The following is a 17,458-nucleotide window of genomic DNA, read 5'->3' as shown; positions in this document are numbered from 1 at the left end:
AATGTGTATGTACTAAATATACCGTGAATTATAACTTGAAACACATAAACATTCCCAGCAATTCAACCAACAATAACAAAAATGTCAGCACTCTAAATTACCAGCTCTGTAGTCTTTTCCAATACTTCTGGTTATACAGGCATAATTTTACATAGTTATGATCATTCTATATGCATCATTTTGAGTGCTGCATTTTTTTACTCATTGTTTTATATTGCCCTTTTTTATTTCTACATAGTTCTCATATTTGTCATTCTTAACAGCAATAAAATATCCCATTGCATTAATGTACCAAAGTCTGCTTAAACATTCCCTCACTGTTGGGCATTTGGGCTGTTTCCAGTTTTTGTCTGTAATATATAGCACAGCTATAAACATCTTTATACAAATAGGTTTTTTATTTCTTTTGAATTATATTCTTGGGCTATATTCCAAAAAGTTGTGTTTCTGGGTCAAAGAACATGATAATTTTTATGGCTTTTATATTTGTTGCCAAATTTCTTTTCAGAACGACTTCACCAGGTTGTAGGGCAGCAACGTATTAGTATATCTTTTCCCCCAATACCCCACAGCAGTGATTACAGTCATTTTTATTAATTTACTCTTTTTTAATTAATGCAAGACTGTGCCTTATGGCTGTTTCAGTTTAAATTCTGTTAACTATGAGGAACTGAACATTTTCCAAAACCTTATGTTGTCTCCTTTTCCCCATCTCAGGTTTGGTTAATGACACTATAACCATTTTTCCTGAAGTGCAGACCAGGAGGCCATTTTACATTCATTCCTCTCCTTTGTTCACGTAGTCCATTAGTTAGTTATTAAGGTCTGTTATTTCTGACTTCTTAGTATCACATCCCATCTTTTTTTCATTTTTATTTTAAACCTTATCCTTATTCCTCCTGAATGGTTTCTCTGTATCTAGTCTCAGACTCTAATAATTTCTCCATATAGATTTTGAGTAGTTATTTTAAAAAAAAATACAACATGTGGTCAAATCACTCTTGCTTGAAGTCCAAATGCTTTCTCGTGTACCCCTGGCCTGTAGGGTCCAGTGCCTGCCTCATTTTGCAGCTAGTAATCAGCTATACCCCTGTGCACAACCTTCTCTTAGCTACATCAAAGTATGTGTAAATTTTAGAAAACGCTATACACTTTTTACCTTTGCCCCTTTTTAGTTTGTATCCTTTTCTATGGAATATCACTCTCTCCTCTCATTTTTCCTCTTTCCTATAAGTCTTCTCTGACATCCTCAGGCAGGCTTTTTTTTATCATCTCCTCTGTCCTTATAATAGCATTTTGTTTATTTTTTTCTCTAGCACTTATCAAATTGATGGTAAATTATTTATTTACATATTTGCCTTCCCTGATAGACCGTGGACTAGGACCAGGACCTAGTCTATGTTTTATTCATTTAGTCTCAGAACCTGTGAATATAGGAGGTGTCTTACAAATGCTTGTTGAATGAATACTGTCTTATTCAACAGATGGTTCTAAATTCATCTGATCTGAAAACAGTATGCACAAATGTGATTATGAAGCACTGTAAATCATTATATAGTGATTTAAATAAATTGTGGTGATTTATATAAATCACAATGATTAGCTTTAGTTTTAGAGAACTAGTTTTAAGCTTTTTTACTTAGGTAGTTACAGGACTCTTCCCAATTAGGATATAACTCCACTAGGAGAGAAATAGAATCTTCATGTTTATTTCTTCAGGACTAGCATATGGGAAGTACCTAATAAAATGCTTGTTTTATTATTTTCATTTCCTCATTTATGAATTGGCCATTTTAAGTCAGTGATTTTTTTCAAAGATTTTATTTATTTATTTGTCAGAGAGAGAGGGAGAACATACAAGCAGGGAAAGCAGCTGGCAGAGGGAGAAGCAGTCTCCCCACTGAGCGAGGAGCCTGATGTGGGACACTATTGGGATCATGACCTAAGCTGAAGGCAGACACTTAACCAACTGAACCACCCAGGCATCCCTAGGCAGTGATTTTTTTTTAAGATTTTTTTTTTATTATTAATGTATTTGACAGAGAGAGACAGTGAGAGAAGGAACACAAGCAAGGGGAGTGTGAGAGGGAGAAGCAGGCGCCCTGCCGAGCTAGGAGCCCCAATGTAGAACTCGATCCCAAGACCCTGGGATTATGACCTGAGCTGAAGGCAGATGCTTAATGGCTGAGCCACCCAGGCACTCCCCCTAGTCAGTGATTTTTTTATCTAGAAGGGGTGAGGATTGTTTTTTAGGGTCATATCAGTTTTCTGGTTTTCTTTTGTAAGCTTATATGCATCGTCTATATAATGACAATTTTATCTTAATCTATTGCTTTTCTTGTTACTTTGAAACATGTTTTTATTGTTTCAGAAGTTCATTTTTATTATAATTGTTCTTGTCTGCTTTCTTGTTGATAGTCTTTTCTGTTCCTTCCCTTACACATTTAGGATAAAGTTACTATTTCATTTCCATCTGGGCTTCCTAATGTTTTAATTTTCAGTGGAGTTTAACTTATTGGAGTTTGTTGCTGTATCTGCTATAGAGTAAGGAGCTAATCTATTTTTTGCCGATGTGGCAGTGTCAAGAAAAACAGCTATTCACTGAAAGTGTGTTTATTGGGGGCTTTTCTGAAGCCTTTACATCCTAGTGAGATGACTACTAAATTTCCTCTCAATAAATATTTATTGAACACCTACTTTGTATTTGAATAGAGAAAAGAAAGTTCTAGGTAGAGGTTCTAGGTCATGTTTGTCAATGTCCTGAATCAGAAGTAAGGGTAAGGCATTTAAGGAATAGAAAGATGGGCAGTATGGTGTGCAAAAGGAGATTAGTATAACACTAAAACAGAGACTGAGAACACACAGATAGGCCAGGACAGGATCATTACTGGACTATGTATAGCATGGTAAAGAAGTTTTGTATTTTATTCTATAAGCCATGGAAAACCATTACAGAGCATTTGTAAGAGCAGTGACATACATTAGAGTCTACTCTATTCTCTGGGCCAAATAGATTTCAAAGGGCAAAAGTAAAGGATCAAAAAAGCTTAGTAAGAGTACCATTTCATTACAAAATAATGGTAGATTGGGTTATGGTAGTGGCAGAAGAGATAGAAGTTAGGGTAGATATGATTTATTGATGGATTTTTCAGCTAAGTGGTGTGAGGGAATTAAAAAAGAATGACTTCCTCCTTTTGGACAATTAACATCTCTCTTTCAAGGGCCATCACATGCAGAGAAGGGAGCTTTTCAAAAGGAAGTGACACGAAGATGAACACACATTCATATTCAGGGAATACTATACCTGGAGCAACAAAAGATGGCTTTAAAAAATATTGGGTGTCCTTCAAGCTCAGGATAGTGATCTGAGCACAAGCTTAATTTCCTTTGGAACCACCATCCCAAATCCTATTAAAAATTGATAGAGAATAAATCCATAATAACAAACACAAAAGAGGAATCATAAGCAGATGAGAAATTTTTGACAGATTTCTATAAGACAGTAAATAGATGAAAGGCTGTTGACAGATTAAGCAGAGTGAGGAAATGGAAATCCAGAGGACATAGGCCTTGGGAAAAGACAGCCAGTCCATCTAGTAGATAGCCTCAGAGTCAGGAAGGGTTGGGGTGAGAAAAGGGTCCAAGCCTAGGGGTTTATATAAAAGTCTGTCTGCTGTGGAATTACATTTACAGCTCAGCTCTCCCCTCCATCATTTTAAGTCCTCTACACTGCTCATACAGAGTAAGGACAGCTCAATCTGTTATCTCTGAGCAAATCCCAACCCAAGATTTAGGAGCCTTCACTAAAGAAATTGAAGGGATTGCCTTGGAATAAGCTAGTATTGCTAAAACGGAGCTGTTCCTTACTCGCTCTCTAAAGTGAAGTGTGTTAGTGGTGAACAAGTTCTGCCCACAAAATAGAGATCCCAATGAAAAGAAAGACTTATCTAAAAAGCCTAAATATTCAACAGCTGAGAAAAATCTGTACCTGCTACCTAGAAGAATCTACTTCGTCCCCATTTTTTGAATATGAGTAGATAGCCAAAGATCACAAGACATAAGAAGGAAACCAGAAGCAGGAAGGAGAAAACCCAAGATAAATAAATAAATAAATAAATTGACCCAGGAAGAATTATAATTCAAGGCCAGAATTATAAAATAAAAATTTGAAATTTGTATCCTTATAAAGATATAGGAAGATATTGTACTTGCAGAATAAAAACACATTTCTATGGGGGGAAAAGGTACAAAGAGAACAAAAAGATATTTTTTGAAACTAAACTTACAATTGCTGAAACTAAGTCCAGTAAAGGTTAGACAGTGATTTCTTAGGTACAACACCAAAAACATAAGTGATAAAAGAAAACATTGATTAATTGAACGTCATCAAAATTAAGAAGTTTTGTGTATCAAATAATACTATCAAGAATGTGAACGCACAGAATGGGAGAAAATATTTGCAAGTCATGTAACCGATAAGTGACTTGTATCCAAGATATATATAAGGAACTCTTACAAATTAACAATAAAAAGACACATAGCCTATTTTAAAAATGAGCAAAAGGGACTTGAACAGACATTTCTCCAATGAAGATATGCAAATGGCCAGTAAGCATAAGAATTGATGCTTAGTATCATTAATCATTAGGGAAATGCAAATTGAAATCACAGTGAGATACCACTTCATATCCTTTGGGATGGTCAAAAAAAAATATATATGCAAGAATTAATATTGGAGAAAAGAAAAAGAATACATATTGGAGAAAACATGGGGAAATCGAAACTTGCATACACCGCTGGTGGGAATGTAATATGGTGCAACTGCTTCAGAAAACAGTCTGGCAATTACTCAAAAGGTTAAACACAGAGTTACCATTATGACTCAGCAGTTCCACACCTAGGTAAATATCCAAGAGAAATGAAAATGTATGTCCATAAAACATGTGTACAAATGTTCATATTGACATTATTCATAATAGCCAAAACCTGGAAACAACCCAAATATCCATAACTGATGAATGGATAAATAAAAAGTGGTATATCCATACATTAGACTATTATTTGACAATAAAAAGAAATGAAATACTAATACAAGTTACAACATAGATGAAGCTTGAAAACATTATGCTAACTGAAAGAAGCCAGTCACAAAAGGTCCCACATTGTATGATTTTCTTTATATGAAATGAACAGAATAGGCAGTCTATAGAGACAAAAAGTAGATTAGTGGTTGGTTAGGGCTGGTGGAGATTGTAGGGAAATGGAGAGTGACTGCTCATAGGTACAGGGTTTCTTTTTGAAATTAAATATTCTAGAATTAGATTGTATTAGTGCTTCCACAACTCTGTAAATAACTATTGAGTTGTACACTTAGAGTGTACATTTAAATAAATTTGTATTGAATCATATCTCCAAAAAGCTCTTAAAAGAAAGAGTCCAATAAAATAATTGGAAGAGAAAATCTCTTATACACAGAGCTTTAGACAGAGAAAACTGGAGATAAAATATTACTGCTATGGAGGATCATTTCATGCTACTCCACAGCTGTCTCACAGAAGATCCAGATCCAGAAACAAAAGAAGAAAATTATGGTTACAGAAAAGAAAGAAAAATTTATCACTTTTACAATGTAAAAGTAAAGAGACAAGTGACAGAAAATAGTTGGTAGAAATGGAGAGAAGAAATAAGTCATATAAGGGGTGATATGACCATATAATATATGTGGAGTCAGAAAATATTATCTAAACCATTGAAATAATTGATAGGGAGGTGGAGAAATGGGGTCTCAGTAAACCAAAAACAATGAGTTAACTCTTGGTTAGAAAGACTTATGGTAGCATTTCCTTAAATGTGCTCTGGGGAATATCAGTTTTGCAGGGTATTAACATTATGTTGGGGGAGGGGATAAAATGTTCCATGGTCCAGGAATTTGGAGAAATACTGGGATACACAAATATTCTGAAACACTTCCTGGCACCTTTAATACATTAGTTTACATTCTGAATCTCCAAGAAGGGGATTTAGCATGCAGAATTTCTTGTATTTATTTGACCAGAGTCTTATTTTCAGAGACCATCTTGAGAGACTAGTGTTCCACGAATATGTCTGGATGATTTGGAATGTGAACGCTGCTTTGGGGGAGGAATGGCAGTAGAGCGAACAATAACAAAAGAGTTACCATTTGGAGAATTCGGATTCTGGACCACATTACAGTCTTGTTATCAGTGCACTTGCTTCCATTCTTGCCCTCTCTAATCTATTCACTACTCAGTTGTTAGAAAATCTTCTACAAACATATAATTCACATGACATAAGTCTTTTGCTAAAGACTCTTAATGACTTTTCATTGCTCTTAGAATAAAATTCAATCTCCTTACCAAGTCTACAATACTGTACCATAAATAATATGACTGTTGCCTAGCTCTTCGTTCTTATCTTCTTCAGCTTTCCCTTTTTCTCACTTCACTCACGCTTCATTGACTTGCTGTGTGCTGAGCTTCTCTTTACTTGGGGGCCTCCACATATGTTCTTCCTTCTAGAGCGTTCTCTCTGCTTGCCGCATGACTGGTTTCTCCTCATCTATCAGAGACCTTCCTTGAGTAACTGAGCTAAGTAATTCTCTATCAACACACTCTGTTGGTTCTCTTTTTGGCATTTATCACAATACAAAACTACATATTTATTGTATGTTTATTTGTTGGTTAACGATTACAAACTCCATGAGGGTGGGAAGTGTGTTTGTTGTATTTACCAGTGTATATGGAGTGCCGGCAAAAATCCTAATGCATAGCAGGTGCTCAAATCTGTTGAATGAATGAAAAATGGAAGTTATCCTAACATTCTACAGAGCTGTTAGTGGAATATTCTAACCTGAACCTGTGTTAGAACAGAAAGCTAGGCAGGGCCTTTAGCTCCCATGGCAGCCCAAAGAGCTGTGGAAACATTCTAATTTGGGCAATGAGGGTAAAAGCAGAAGACAATTTGGCAGCAAATAATGGCCTCCTCCATCACAGCAGACCACATGTGTTATATGCTCAATGGTCGAAAAACCAGAAACAGAAAAATTTCCTTTTTATATCCAGAATTTCTTTTTTTTTTTACAAGCAAATTTATTTTATTTTATTATTATTTTTTAGAGCAAGAGAGTGCATGCACATGAGCTGGGGGGTGGGGGGAGGGTCAAAGAGGGAGAGAGGATCTTAAGCAGGCTCCACATCCAGCACTGGGCCCCACGGGGGCTTGATCTCACGACCCTGAGATCATGACCTGCACTGAAATCAAAGAGTCGGGCGTTTAATCAACTGAGCCACCTGGATGCCGGAAGCAAATTTATTTATTTATTTATTTATTTATTTATCTTTCCTTTTTTTCTTAATTTAAATTCAATTAATTAACATATAATGTATTATTTGTTTCAGGGGTACAGGTCTGTGATTCCTCATTCTTATATCCAAGAATTTCTATCTTTAGTTGAGTCTAATTCTTCTAAGCCTAATGCTGATTTATAGTCTCCACTTGTACTTAAAACATAGATAGTAATGAAGGCTGTATGGGTGGATAAGGATGGAAACTTCTCTATGTTCCTGTTATTGGGCTTCCATTATGACTTTTATGGGCCATATGTATTTTTTACTTCATGGGTCACCTCCTCCATAACAACATTATAACAACAACCTGTTTTCTACTGCAGCGAGTAGGACTGGGGAAAAAGTAGCAGGATGGTGAAGAGCATGCCCTTTATAACTAGGTGAGACCCAGGAGAGTGACTCACTAGGTCATCTTGAGGAATTGTTTGAAGTCTGTAAAATCTCAGTCTTTTCATCTGCAAAATGGAACTAATTAAATTACCTATTTCTTAGGCTTATTTTAGAGTTAAATGAAATAAAGTGCTCAACACAGTTTCTGGCATAGTTGACACCTAAAGGAATATCAGCCATAATTGTTAAGAAGAATAAGTGTATTTCAAAGATGAAGTTTAGAGAATCCAGTGGATATAGGAACTAGAAAGATTAGCTACAATAGCATGCCAGGATAGTGAGGGTGATCACAGCTCTATCTCCTGTGTAGAAACTACCACATTCTCATTTGGAGCGGGAAGATGCATAGCTGGGGACAATTGGCGTACAGAGTAATTATTACAATGTTATTCCTAGTAATTGTTCTGTTTTATTTCAACTGTGAAAGAGTTATATGACTTGACCAAACTACAGGAGGAGAGAACAATTTCTTCCTCTTAGTTCATAAGAAATAGTTTCCATCTCTGCCTCTGCAGAGCAAAGGCCTCCAGCAGCTGTTTAGTACTCATTAACAAGGAAGCATTGGCTACTGCAAAGGTCTGCTCCCTAGTTAAGCAGCTAAGCATTGGGTTAGTTACTACTACTTCTAAACTTGCTTTCTTCCCCGCCCCCACCATGGGAAGGACTTCTTTCCTGATTAGAAGAGCAACTTAATTCTTTCCTCAAGCCGAAAGTCATCAATTATTGCCATTATGATGAAGATGTTTCTCTTTTCCTCCAATGTCAGAGAAGTCAGATGGGAGTTAGAAAGAACACTGAAGAAGGAGGCTGGAGTCCTGGGACATAGAGTTAGATTTGACACAGATATTCTTCCTCACTTTCTTTTTTTCCATTTATTTTCTCATTATTTTTCTTCTTCTACTTTTCCCTAGAACCCTATCTTCTCTTCTAAGAATGGCCTACCCCAACAGGCACTACTAAGATCAGAATCTGTCGAAGGTGTGACCCGTGATCCTACTGCATTAGAAGCACCTGGAGAGTTTCTGAAAAATGCAGTATGATTCCTAAGCTCCAGCCTAGACCTGCCAAACCAGAATGTGGGGGGATGAAACCAAGATATTGGATTTTGAACAGCAGCTCCAAAGTGTTCTTTGCACACCAAAGCATAAGAACCTCCCTGTAACACAGGCAGAGTGGGTTTTATTATCTTTGTTTTACAGATCAAGGAATGGAGGTGCATAGATGTTAAATTTTTACCAAACTCACATTTATTCGATGCCGACAGTATGCCAGGCAGTACCCTTATTCCTTCATGCATATTATCTTGTTAATCTTCACAAGGCCTTTCAGAAATAGGTGCTGTGCCCTCCATTTGAAATGGTTTAGAGAGATTAAACAACATACCCAAGGCCATATAGCTAATAGGCTGTGGAGCTAAGTCTTAAATCAGGTATCATTCTGACTCCTAGGCCCATGGTCTTTCTACTCTGTGGTGCTGTTTTCTTGAATCTTCATTTTTTAACAAAGCCACATGGTCTAGCATACTAGAAAAAATATAGTCCTTTTCCACATTAGTTCCACAGTGTTCACTCTCCTCGACTCAGCTTCATACCAAGGCTTGAGCTTTTGGAAAGTTTAGTTTTACATGTGAAATTTATCATGACATCTTGATGCATTTTTCCTCCTTCCCATCAGGCTCCACAGCCAGGGCAAATCATATCAGGTCAGTTATAGCCTTCTTTGCTTGAATCCAAGTCTTTATGACTTCCTTAGCAGCATTTTAGACTGTCAAGACATGTTTATAATAATATTCCCCTAACCAGCACCTTCCAGCTCCAGCCATAGCCTTCCAGATCTGTTTCAACATCTCTCATCATCCCCCACCCCCCTGCCATTTGCCTTCATTTTAATCAAGCAAACTTATTTTGTCCTTTATGTATTATTATCTGACATCTGCCTCTGTTTTGTTCCAAACATGGTCCTATAGCCTCCCTCCTTTTAACTCCCCATTAGCAGGAAATGGGCTTAATCCTGGGGGCCAGATCTAGGTAATAGTGCCTGGTACCCTGTCTTTAGAAGGATTTGTAGGTCAATTCTGAGATTAGTGAGACAATATTGAGAACTATTATCAGTATCTACCATGGGCTCAGAAAAAGGGGACAGCACTACAAAATCACAAATTTGCTATCTCCGCATGATTAAAGCAAGGGCTTTAGACTCAGAACTGGGTTTGAATCTCAGTTCTGCAACTTATTACCTGGGTGATCTTGACCAGTATCTTCATCTATAAAATGAAACCATACAGGGTTGTATATTATATAAACCACTTACCGAATGCCGGTCAATCAGTATACATGGTAGCTAACTTATTTTTTCCTTTCTTCATTCAAGATTGCCCTTAAATTAAACCTCATGGATGTAACTTTTATTGGCAAGAAAGATTGGTTGAAGAATCTCCTCCATCTCAAGTTCCAGTATATTAAAACCTCTATAAATCTATCAAATTGAGGGAATAGTAAGCTAGAAGGGAAGCCTAAGCAGAGAGCTGCATTAGCTATTAAAGCCAATGAACATATAGCCATGCTATTTATCAGCTTAGTGCCAACATAATATTATATATAAATAGGGGTGGGGAGAAAAGGGGAAGGGAGGGAGCGAGAGGGAGAGGAAGGGAGAAACAGAAAGAGAGAGAGAGAGATCAATGTATCATTTTTTCTATGCAGCACCTAGTACATATAGCTCAGTATATCACTAGCCACAGAAAAGTAAGTGGCTTTGGACCAAATGGAAGATGCCTGGTTTGCCGTAACTCAAGATGAATAATTTCCTCACAGGTTTTTCCTAGGCTTTGTGTAGAATGGCTGTCACATGTTATTCATGCTAGTTACATAACCAGAGTTCTCTTTGTGGACGAGGGAAAAAAGATCAGACTACCGCTCTCTTATTGAAGTTTGTACTCATTTAGACATCCAGTTCCCTGTGAAGGATTTATCCTCCTTCCTGGGAGCAAAATTCAGAATCCAGTTTTTAGGGTTTGCATTCTGTGGTCCAGAAGTAGTAATCAAACCCCAAAGACCATGAATAAAGATGTGCCTTATTATAAGGGGGAGTTGTGATATGCCCTGGGAGAGAAGGCTCAACAATATTTCAGATACGTCATATGTGCAGGTGGATAACAAAGGAAAGAAATTCTCCCAGATTTGGGATCTCTTGGGGGAGGAAAAGGAACTCTCACAATGAAAGAGGATATTTTGTTCTTTTCCATAGCAGCAGATTGGCTCCAATGGGAAAGATCCCCCAATACTGAAAGGTCTGCCTGGCACTGGCTATTTTCCTTTGATATAAGTCCCTGCCCTTTCCCTATCTTACCCTTCTTTGCATGACTGGATGTCAGCATGAAGGCAGACATCTTATGTTCTCTGGGATAATCATCCAGGATTTCTGTCTTCGTAATTCAGGTATGGAGACATTCAACTTTGGAAAACCAAAATCTTGCCCTTTTTGTTATTCACATCCTGGGTCATCTTTTACTTGTACATTCATAGACCTAAATCTAGGGATTAAAATGGAAGTAGATGACTGAAAATCCTTGGATAATACCAGACACTAAACGGAATTTCACTTTCCCAGTGGTATTTCACTCCTGACAGCACTAGTCTGTGTGCATGTTATTCCACCTCTAATATTACTGTTGTGGAGCATTCTGCAGCTGTGTTGAAGTTATTCATTTATGTGGTTTGGGCCAGTTTCTGAGAAACAGGGAGAACTAAAGAGCAGAAGAATCCATCAATGTTAGAGTTGAACAAAGAAAATTATGATCTTTTTGGACTTGCTGTCTTCCACATTGCCAATATAGATATAAAAATAAAGGATAGAAATGATATAGATTACAGTGTAGTTACAGAGAGCCCTAATTTTCAGGGAAGGAGCATGGAGGTGGGGAGAATTCCCCAAACTCATTGACTTATAATGTCTATTCCTTGGGGTTTTGTCTAATCAGTTTCCTTTATGTGTTATTTCTGTGGTGGTTTTCTCTTATTCTAGTTTTTAAAAATTATGTCAAAGACTTCTGAAAACAGAACATTTTGCTCATTTGAGATGAGTTTTTTACACTACTCAAAAAACAAGAGTATGTTTGGTCATCTTGGTAGTATTTGGAAATGCATATTTTGTTTGACATTATTTGTGAATTAGATTTTTCCTCCTCCGAATAAGTGTAGAAATGCTTCCATATGTTTGAAATTGGTTTCATCATTTTGCTACGAAGGAAAAAGGAAGAATGTAGTTCATAGCAGTTTTCATGTGAGTACATATTTAGTAATGGTGTTTCCTCAAAGCTCAAATACTGCTTCAATATGCTGCTAAAGTTAAAAAGATAATAATATCATTTGTTTCAAAGTATTAAACTATAACTGAGATTTTTTTAAATATAATGAAACTAAACCATATTTTACTATTTTGATTTCTTATACAAATATGATCTTAGGTGAAGATCTGACTTTAATTTTTTTTTCCCAAATAGCATAGCTCTTTTCACAAAACATGTAGCATCATTAAAGAAATGCTTCAATTTTTCATATACTAAATTCTTTTCCATGTAATAAATTCTTATATATAACTTTTAAAAAAATCTATTCCATAGATCTCCTTACTAATTCCTAATCTCTTTACTAGTTCCTAAGATCTCCTTTCTAATTCCTAGGAATGTTTTAATAATTGTGGGGGTTTTATGGCATATTTTAATATATGGCAGATCAAACAAATGTCCCTTCATTATTCCAATTTTAAAGAATATTCTTGGCTTCTTCTAGATGAATGTTAGAACGATTTTGTAAAGTTTCAAAATATCTACTGGGATTTTTTAAATTAGAATTTCATTAAACCCATAAATTAGTTTAGGGAAAATAATTGATTTTCCTCTCCAGGATCATGGTAGGTCTTTTCCTTTATTCAATTTTAAAATATTTCTCTGTAAACTATAATATTCTATGTAAGGGTCCGGTCTATTTTATATTTAATTACAGATTTTATGGATTTTCTTTGAGGGATGTGGGGTAGGGTGTGGGGGGAGAAAACATTAACCTTACTTTAAATGTTCCTAACTCTGGTTTTCCCATTCTTTTTATAATGCTACTTTTAATAATGGAAAATTATTTAAGAACTTAATTATCAACCTATAGCAGAACAAACTATCCAATGCATATGAGGATCTCCAGATTATAGTACCATGAAGAACCAGTTTCCAACTTTTAAGACACCAAATTAGATGTGTTCTTAATTGCCTACCCAGAGCCTTTTAGCCAAGCAGGGCATTGATGATTTTTTTCCCTCCTTATTTTCTTGTAAATGCATCACTATTATCATCAGTGACTATTTACTTCAAGTTCTTCGAGGCATATTCAAGAGGATTGGAATACATTTACCAACATCAGCATCAAAAGTCTGTTCCTGGGTTGACCATCTTGGGCGATGGCATTACTACAATTAAAACTTTGGGCTCCTCTCTTTTGCCTCCTGCCCAACTCAGAGTCACCCAGCAAGTTCTCTTGAGTGCTCCACCAGTGTTACTCACTGGGTCTTTTTTCATTCTCACATTTCCATCCCCTTCTCTACCAGTTTGTCCACACTGGTACGTTTCACTTTTACTCAGCCAGAGTGATCTTCCTGACACTCAAATCTGATTCCCCTTATTTGTTTAAACACAGGGTAAATCCAACAAATATAGATGAAAAGAGCCAACTGTATTTTGCAATATTATGTTGGGTGCTAGTCATACAAAGATAAATAGGAGCTGGACTTGTACCTAGTTGTTAAGGGATAAAGGCCAGACTTGTTAGCATCACAGCCTAGAAGCTAGTGACCTGACCAGCCTGACTTCCTGCCATTCCCTTCCCTGTCTCCTGACATCCAGCCAAAATGGACTCCTAAGAACACACTCAGCTTGACTCTACCTTGTTTTGCCTGTTCTTCACGGCAAAATCTTACCCTTCTCTCAATGCCAAATTCAGAGTCATGTGCGATGTGAAGCTTTTCTCAATGCTTATCTCTCTTCTAACACCGTGGAGTGTAGAGCTAACTGCTCCCTTGCCTGCCGTCCCTCAGCAGTAGTTTGTAGCAGTAGTACAGCACATAGAAACTCTGATAGCTGATCGTCTCCAGGTCTGTCTTCTGGGCTTTATGGTGGTTGTCTTGCAGCAGAGGCCCTGCGTCAGTACCTTTCATACCCTGCATATTCTCTTACAAATAGGCACTGCGGTGCTCAAGTCTGAGAGGAAACCAACAAGCAAAAGAAGGTGCTCAGGCCTTTTTTTCTTTTTCAGATAAATTGGTAGTATTTTCTCAAGGCAAAAGTTCAACTTATTTTTTGCATCTTAGAGTGGTACTGTACTTCTGGGCCTCAGTGAAAACATCTTGGAGGCAGCTTAGGATACTAGAAAGAGGGTTGGGATTGGAGCCAGAGAATCTGGGTTTAGTCCACACTAGCTCTATGAATTTGAGTAAGCTATAAAACCTCCATGAGGCTCAGTGTCCTCCACTACAGATTAGGAATATTTACTTTCTACCAGGTTGTTTTGAGAACTATGTGAAATTATACATGCAAGAAGCTGAAAAGCATTTTATAATGATAAAGCACTATAAATGTCAGTGTTATTTTTATTATGGTTATTTTATATGTAAATGAAGACAGTTTTACATAAAATATTTCAGTTTTGGAAATACTCCAGTTGGCATTTATTGCTTTGCCTGGTCATGCCCTGCTTCCCCAGGAGTGCTACTAGCAGGGGTGGCCTGACTCCATAAAAATGTTAGAGCCGCTATTTCTCTAGCCAGTAGGGAAGTTAGTAATCTGTATAATGGAATCAATAATATCCACCTTACTAAGCAAAACAGTTTTGAGAATTATAAGAAATACATGAATGGCTGGTACTAAGTAGGTGCTTGATATGTGTTATATTCCCTCCAATCTCCATTTACATTTTGGTCGTGCCCATCAAACCAGTTCCATTCCTGATCACCTTTATGTTCCATTTCCTATATTCTTGCTCCTGGACTGCTAAATGGTCCTGGAGAAAAAAAAAAAGGCAAGACCATACAGACAAGAGCCAAGCTGCCTCCTCCTCCTCATCTCCTTCTTCTCCTATCTTCCATGTCCCCCTCTTCTCCCTTGTTCTCCTCCCCTTCTCCTCTACCATTCTCTTTCTCGTACCCACCCCCATCTCCCTCCTCTCCTTCCTCTTCGTCTTCTTTTATAAACTTCACTCCCATGCTCAGCAGCAGCCCTAACATCCTCTCTCTCACTTCCGATCCTGCAAAAATTAAGTACTCTTCCACATCGTGGCAAGGCAGAGCCTCTGTTTGGGCAGCACACGGCAACCCCTTTGCCATGTGTCTGCCTGCAGGGTTATGCCGGGATAGAGTAGAATAGGACCTTCTTGACAAAACCCTGTCTTCCTTCCCAATGGAAGAGTTTCTTGGTTATGAAATATTGATGAAAGATTGTTTCTGTCTGAAGAAAAGTTCCCTTCCAGGGACTCAGGGTTGAAAGGAATGTCTTAAAGAACTGAGATACTCCTTTGGATTTCCTGTGTCTGGCTGGTAACTCTCTCAAATAGTAACAATAGCCATGACAGTACATGGCCTCAGAACATGTGGATGGGGAAAACGGAGGTTAGTAGATAATTGAGTTATTCACAGACTTGCAATTTATGATACCTTACGACATCTGTGTGGCCTTAGATGCTTCCTCCCAGCTCTTTGGTTCTGGGTAGAATCTCCCAGAGCACAGGAGGCTGGGGAATTAGTAGCAAGGCTTTGCTATGTGTTTTGAAAGGAAGTAGGTCTGGTTTCTCTTTTGAGCTGAGCAAATGTCAGATGACAGTCAGTTCTCTACATAGCTGCTTCAGAAATAAATTTCTCTATGCTATATGTAAGTGATGAACCACTAAATTCTACTCCTGAAACTAATATTACACTCTATGTTAACTAACTAGAATTTAAATAAAAACTTGAAACATTAAAAAAAAAAAGATTTCTCTGTGTGGTGCTCAGGTTTCTACAGTCAGGTATGGCAGCCCATCACTGGTACATATTTGAAAATGCTTTATGCTTATATAACTAAATTGGGTTTTCCCATGCTCTTTTCAGAAGGAAAGGCCTGAGGTTTTCAAAAGCTCTATTGAGTTGCCATCCTTGGGAACTGTTATAGTTTGTCTCCTAGCAGATTTCAGAGTCCTTAGAGAATACAAAATGAGAGAGAGAAGTTTTATGCATGGGAAAAGTGATATAGGAACCATCAGGAATGGGCTTGGGAAGACAGACATAGCATGCTGTATTGAGGTCTTGATTTCCAAAGGTAAAGGATATATGAAGAACTGAAAGTATCCTTACCTTTACCTTCACAGTTTAACTTCCAGTAGCACTGGATAGACCTTGATTGTGTCTGTGGACTCTTAGCCCAAGGATTGTCCTAATCTATGCCTCGGCTTATTTTATTTGTTCTGTCTGTTCTGTACAGATTCATGAAGGTGGCAGGAAGCACGGTGGATGCAGTTACCTGGCAACAGTAGGTATTCACCATTTTTGCTCTTACTTATTATAGCTACTGTGAAATGAGAGATAATTAGCTGTTATGAGCTTTATAGCTGACATCTAATAAGCTACCCTTTATCCTCCAAGAGAAAAAGTCAAAACTAATTCCAAAACTGTTCTTGTGATGCATACTATCTCATAGTAATATAATTTTGCTTTGTTGTTTGAAAAAAAAAACCAAAACAAAAAAACAATGAAAGCTCAGCTATTTTGTATACTCTTAATCTGTCATCAGTGAACAGGTAATGGGAATGTGAGCGTGTCATCACTTACCCATAAGGTTTTCTTGGGAATAAATTTCCTTAAGAGAGGAAGTAGTTGTAATTACTCAATATATCATGTGAAAATAACAACACTTTATTATAGTAATGGCAGTGGTCTTAATTAGTGCCAAGAATGTAACTAATATGAAGCAATTAAAAAAAAAGAATATGAAGGGAATGAAGCAGCCTCAAGAGAAGATAAACCCCAGTATTCCAGGAAGAAGCTTATAGTGGCAAAGACCTCTTACCCTAAGGGTAGGTTGATTTGTAAAGATAATTATCTGATATATAAATTAATTTTCTTTGCGTATCCTTATGGTATTGGTGCTGGAATGTCAACATCTCACAATATCTCACCAATTTTATATCAGAATCCTGCCCTTCCTTTTTGTAAGAAATCTATCCCATAGCATCTTCCAAGTCATCTTTCATCTAATGTGGTCCTCACAGCTCAGACATGTGCTCCTATTCTGGGCCCTCATAGCTGTCAAGTGTGACTACCTCACTCAGTAACTCTAACCCTGCCTGCCTAGCACATTTACTTCTCTTCTCTATCCTCCATTTTATGTGGGTCACAGTATCCCTTGGGATTCATGACAGTTGTGAAAAAAGCAAGAACAGTGGATGAACTCTTTATTAACTATCCCAAAAGGATTTTTGATCGTTGGAAATCAATAACTTCAATCATAATGGAAAATATTTTATTATGCATTTATACTTAATTTCTCTAAGCATCATTTTAAATGTTTCCAGAAATTCTTATCCTTCCTCCTTTAATTTGTTTTGTGAGTCATGGATGAGTAGGTCTAGAGATCTCATCATTCCCATGCTTAAAACCCCTCAGTGCCTTCCCTTTGTACTTAGACAAAA

General features: G+C 37.2%; 1 protein-coding gene across 3 annotated transcripts in view; it reads left to right on the top strand.

The window, feature by feature from the left end:
* Positions 1 to 17,458, top strand: part of HPSE2 (heparanase 2 (inactive)) — a 696,190-nt gene that overhangs the window by 437,562 nt on the left and 241,170 nt on the right. For all 3 annotated transcript variants that reach the window (XM_034663118.1, XM_034663117.1, XM_034663119.1), the window contains exon 6: positions 16,252 to 16,299. In XM_034663118.1, the coding sequence (XP_034519009.1) occupies positions 16,252 to 16,299 (48 nt within the window). The remainder of the gene's footprint in view (positions 1 to 16,251; positions 16,300 to 17,458) is intronic.

The sequence above is a fragment of the Ailuropoda melanoleuca genome, chromosome 6, assembly GCF_002007445.2.
Source record: "Ailuropoda melanoleuca isolate Jingjing chromosome 6, ASM200744v2, whole genome shotgun sequence".
In the NCBI taxonomy this organism is placed as follows: domain Eukaryota; kingdom Metazoa; phylum Chordata; class Mammalia; order Carnivora; family Ursidae; genus Ailuropoda; species Ailuropoda melanoleuca.
This window is presented reverse-complemented; position numbering and strand designations above follow the sequence as displayed.